The 5,199-nt window shown below is 62.5% G+C and overlaps 2 protein-coding genes across 2 annotated transcripts; one reads left to right on the forward strand and one right to left on the reverse strand.

Moving 5' to 3' along the window:
* Nucleotides 1–71: 71 nt before the first annotated feature.
* SPRG_17433 (hypothetical protein) lies at nt 72–2,328 on the forward strand (the record flags this gene model as incomplete). Its single annotated transcript, XM_012356730.1, has 5 exons — nt 72–491; nt 535–758; nt 809–965; nt 1,006–1,058; nt 1,126–2,328. 5 exons carry the CDS (start codon nt 72–74, stop codon nt 2,303–2,305), a joined length of 2,034 nt encoding a protein of 677 aa, XP_012212120.1. The 3' UTR covers nt 2,306–2,328.
* A 62-nt stretch (nt 2,329–2,390) lies between these two features.
* On the reverse strand, nt 2,391–5,172 carry SPRG_17434 (hypothetical protein; the record flags this gene model as incomplete). Its single annotated transcript, XM_012356731.1, has 7 exons — nt 2,391–2,649; nt 2,698–2,900; nt 2,947–3,492; nt 3,556–3,816; nt 3,862–4,460; nt 4,510–4,738; nt 4,786–5,172. The coding sequence occupies 7 exons, from the start codon at nt 5,170–5,172 to the stop codon at nt 2,391–2,393; spliced, it is 2,484 nt and encodes an 827-aa protein (XP_012212121.1).
* Nucleotides 5,173–5,199: the final 27 nt, after the last annotated feature.

The raw sequence follows: 5,199 nt of genomic DNA on the forward strand, positions 1-5,199 counted from the left end.
TGGCGTCGGTTCGTTGGATCGGCTTCGGGTGCCGTGATTGGCTGCCGCTCAAAATAGAACAAAAACGCAATATGGCCCAGGGCAAGCCGTCGGCCGTCGCGCTGGTCGGCAACACGGGCGGCGGCCAAGTAAAGTGGAATGCCGTCAAGCTCGGGGCAGCGTCGGTATTGGACCACCGCGTTGTGCTTGACAGCATTCGCTACGACTATGACATTGCCGATCCGCAGTCGTACCAAGTCCTCAAGCAAAATGCCGACCGGCCGTGTCCGTACACGCAACCTTTTCCAAACGATCAGTTCGCAACGCACGAGCCATCGCTCACTGCTGCTGTCGCGGCCGTCTCCTCGCCTTTCAACGCCGATCGCGAGTCCCCCAAAGAAGATTCAATTTCAAACCTTGTCCATCACCGCACCACGGTCGCCAATGAAGCCGACATCACCACAGAAACCGAGGTCGCCACCCAAACCCACAACACAAGTGTCATCAACAACGTCACCACGCGCCAAGCAAGCGTGGTCGTTACCGCTCGTAAAGGAGAGACCCAAGCACATTCCGTCGATTGCCGAGGTGGACCGCAAGCACACGCGTCAATTTGCACTGGCCAAAATGCAGGTGGACGGACTCGCAAGTCAGCTCTCCAAGCACGAAAAGACAGGCAAAACTCTCAAGAGCTCCCTCTCGGACGACGACTTCACCGCGGCGTGCCTCACGGTCGCGCGCCTCGCGGCCGAGTACGCCGCGATCGGCGATCCCGAGACGTACGTTGGTCAAGTCCATGTTTCGAGCCTATCACTATGATTTATGCTAGGGCATGGGTCTACCGCTGCTTTGGCGCGCGTGCGCTAGGCGACCGCTACATCCAGTCCTTTCTGAAAAACGTCACTTTGCAGTTTTACGACGACGCGGTCGTCGACTTGGAGCGGGCGTGTGGGCACTTTCAAACACTCTTTGAGATCAAAAACCAGGTCCTTCCGTCTTCGAGGCCTCTCTCAATCGACGACGTAGACGAATTATGCGCGCACCGAGGACGAGACCCAGAGCCAAAGCGATCGCGATCGGTAGGAACGACCACCAATATCCATCCATGTCCACATCTACCAACTACATTGACGAGCACGCACGTAGCTTCATGCTCTTATCGCTTGCCCCCGAGCACGTGGTCAAGTCGTTTGCGGCCCACGCTGCCAACACGGCGCTGCGCCAAGCGTCGATCGCGATCGCCGAGGCGAAATCCCGCACTGGCAGTGTCTTCCACATTCGCATGGCGTGCGAGATGCTCTCGATCGCGTACGCGGCCTTTGCGTGGCTCCGCTTGGAGACTGACCAGCTGGGTATCGTGCACACGTCGATTGACGCGGCCCAGCGCAACGCCACGCTGGCGACGGCTTTGGCGACCTTGGCCTCGAACCGGCACAAGGCGCTCGTGACCGAGTGGATCACCCACCACGAGACGTGTGCGGCGCAGGCGCAGAGCTTTCTCACGATCGCCACGACCGCCGACCGGTTGCCGAAAGACGTGGCGATCGCATCGCGCATTGCCGCGACCAACCTCGAGAAGCGCGTCATGGTCGCGGTGGTCCAAGTGCTCCAAGGCCGCGGCGTGGACCGCAAACATAGCAGCCGCATCAAAGCCACGCGCGACCAAACCAAGATGGGCATGTCGGAGCAACGGCTTCGTCGCAAGAGCGCGCTCTCGGGCCACGTGGACGGGGCGTACGTGAGTCTTCTCGCTGCCAAGCGCCGGTCGGACCTGCTGGCCGCGTCGTACGAAGCCAACGTGTACGCGCTAACAAAGGACACGCGCGCCGTGCTGCCGCTCCAACCCCCGTCGCCGCGACAGCAGGCCGAGCTCGCCGCCATGGACGACGAGGCCATCGCGTCCATGGCTTACGAGACGGAATCGGAGCGCCGCGAGCTTGTGACGCACCGTGTCGCTGCCGGCTATGTTCGCCACGTGCTCGATCTCAGTGTGCGCCGCATGCTGCGAACCGTGGGCGCGGTCCCCACCCCTCACGCCCCCTCGGCAATACCACCACCGTCGTCTGCGCCGGCGACCTTTTTCGAGTTGGACTTGGACACGCAGCGCCACGTCCTTTTGGCCGAGATCCAGCACTGCAAAGCGCTGTACGAAGGCCGAGTTGCGGACGAGGTGGGCACGATGCAAAAGCTTCGCTGCCTCCTCCACGAGCCCGTCCGCGTGCAAGAGGCGTCCGAGGCTGGCGCGTACGCCATCTTGCAGTCGCCTACAAGCAGCGCTCTGGAGACCGACGCGTACGAGATCGAGTACGCCGACATGGCATGGTAGCGACCCCCTAAATCCCCCCACTGTCAACAACGCAAAGGGCGGTGTTGTCTGGATGGTGTCCGTGTTAGCGTGGCAGAAAGGATGTTCACAAGCTCTGGCGCTGCCAATCGTTGTCGCGGTACGTCAGCTGGCTCGTGGGCCAGAACGTCGGCTCGAGCTTGAGCGTCGTGAGATGCATTTTGCCCCCGAGGTCCATGTACTTGACGCGGATCGAGGACGCGGTCGCCGACTTGGCCGTCACAACGCGCACAAAGTCGTCGAGGTTGGAGATCGGGATGCCATCGAGCTCACAGATGCGGCTCGTGGGCGGCGGGCCATACCGCGCCGCCGGCGACCCCGCGTACCTACAACCGCGCTGAGAAAAGAATCGTTGCATCCAAAGCAGAGGTTACCGGCACGACACATAGACGCCGTCGCGGGACGAGATTTCGCGCTGCGACGCGACCGAGAGCGGCGGGACTTGGAGGAGGAGGCCTTGCCAAAATACGATGCGATCGACTTCCCAGCTCTCGAGGTGCACCGTCTTGAGTGTCACGTCCATGCGCGTGCCCTGGCGCACGATCGTGGCCCGCACCGACTCCTTCTGGGTTGCGATCTACGGTTTTTGTCAGTACCGCGTAGTACGAGGACGCTCGGTGGACCTCGACTTCGCGGAACGACGTGACGACGCGGTCGTCGATCGCGACCAGCACATCGCCGTTGCGCAAGACGGCCGAGGCGTCGGTACCGCCCCAGCGCCGGCCCACCGATAAGATCGTGCGGCGCGCGGGTGCGTGTGCCTCGAGTGCTTTCGCCGTCGCTTCGTCCATGCCGAGTTCGCGGCCTTTGGCGAGGCTAATGTGCTCAAAATCCACGCCGAGATCAAAGAGCTTGGGCGACGCTTCGCCGTGCAGAAGCGGCTCGACGCTGTCGAGAATGATGTCCATGGGAATGCCCCGCGTGAACTGCGACTCGACCTTGGTCGGCCCGCGCTGCTGCTGAAACGAAAACGACGCCCAGAACGCGGCGACGGCGCCCGACGGCGTGCACACCGCGCCGCCTTCCGTGTTGACAACGTCTTGGAGCGCGACCATTTCGAGGTTGTGCTCTTGGTACCGCGGCGGGTTGGGCATCGGCAATGCGATCCACTTGACACTCGAGACAAGCGTCTCGCGCGACACGAGCTCCGACCACGAGCTCCGGCCAATCTACACGGTGCGTTTGTATCAACGTTTCAACCTTTCAATCGATCAAAGGTATCCGCAACGTACGCCGCTCATGAGCCCGACGAGCCAGACCGGGTCGGACGGCTGCAGCGGCGTCCGCGAGACAGTCGCCGACTGCACGGGCGTGTCCCCAATGAGGCTCGGGTTGTACTGGACGATCGCAAAGTTGTGCACTGGGTGCACGAAGCGGACCTTGCCGGGGACGACGAGCGTATTGGCGAACGTCACCATGACATCGCCGAGGCGGTCCGAGACCGTGTTGCGGTCGACGACGACAAGGCCTTTCTCCGCACTCAGCACGAGACCCTAATCGAGTATTGACGATGCAAGCGTCAAGTGGCATCCACGTACGGTGCCGCGGTAGTTGGCCATGTTCTGGCTGTTGATCGAGAACGGGCGGTCGTACTCGATCGTGACCAGCGACGGGGCCAGCGCGCCTTCGATAAAGTTTTTTCCGGGCAGAATCGACGTCGACCCGACCGGCGACGGCTCGGACGTCGGCGGCAACGACATATCGAGGCTCGTGCACGTCCATGCCCCCGTCGCGTCGTTGCGAATGTACTCTTGGAATGGAAACCAGCGGCGATCGACGTGGACGACCTCGACCTTCTCGACCTTGCTCGCGAGGTGCTTGTACTTGACCACCAAGCGCGCCTTGTCGGGGCACTGCAGCAAGACGGTTTTGAGCGCGTCGAGCGTTGGCGTCGGCGTCCCGTTCACGGACAGCAGCAACGCGCCTTTCGGAATGCGCGACCGTTGCAAAAAGTAGCCCGGGTCCGCCACATACGGCGCGCCCGGCGAGAGCACGTGGTTGCGCGCCTGCTGGTACGAGAGCGGGTTGATCGTCGCGCCGCCGACATCGAGGAACCGCGACGGTGTGATCGCGTGCAGGTCGTCGACGTCGACGTCGACAGTGATGAGCTCGCCCGCCGGTCCAGCTCGAGGCGGACCTACACGTAGAGAGATTGACTTTCGACACATCAATATCGACGCGAAAACGTACGGAGGCGTGGATGGCGTCGTCGAGGACACTCTCAAGAGGCACGAATTCGTGCAGCAGCTGGCCGTTCACGCGCAAGAGCACGTCGCCTGGCTGCAACTTGTCGTGGCACGGGCTGCTCGGCAGCACTTCCGCAACGACCAGCAGGCCGTTGGCTGATGGAAACGCTTGCCGCACGGTGGCTTCGGTCGCCGCGGGCAGCCCGAGACGGCGCACTTCATCAAACGGCTACGTGTCTGCAATGCCAACGTGTCCAGACTAAAAAAGACACCTACCTTGTGCTGAAACACGGTCTGGATCGTGCCGCGTGGGACGTCGGCGCCGGCTTGGAGGAGCTCGAACGCCCGCTTGACCCGGTCGAGCGGGAGGTAGTAGGACGCCGACGTGCCCATTTTGCCACCCGCGTTCAAAGCGATCGCGTCGCCGTCGCCGTTGAGCACGGGCGACCCGGACGACCCGCCACTCGTGCCCGACGAGGCCTGGAAGTAAAACGTGTTAAAGTCGTTGTACGTGTTGAAGCCGTAGTTGGGGCATTCGCGGTCGAGGCGCGCGAGCGTGCCAGACGCGATCGCGAGCTTCTCGGCCGCGTCGTTGCCGACCACGCGGATGTCCGTGCCGACCGTCGCTTTCTCCGGGCAGAGCTGGAGCGATGGCACCGCCATGTGCCGGACATCCTAGTCCCAACCATG

This window comes from Saprolegnia parasitica (genome assembly GCF_000151545.1).
Source record: "Saprolegnia parasitica CBS 223.65 unplaced genomic scaffold supercont2.565, whole genome shotgun sequence".
In the NCBI taxonomy this organism is placed as follows: domain Eukaryota; phylum Oomycota; class Saprolegniomycetes; order Saprolegniales; family Saprolegniaceae; genus Saprolegnia; species Saprolegnia parasitica.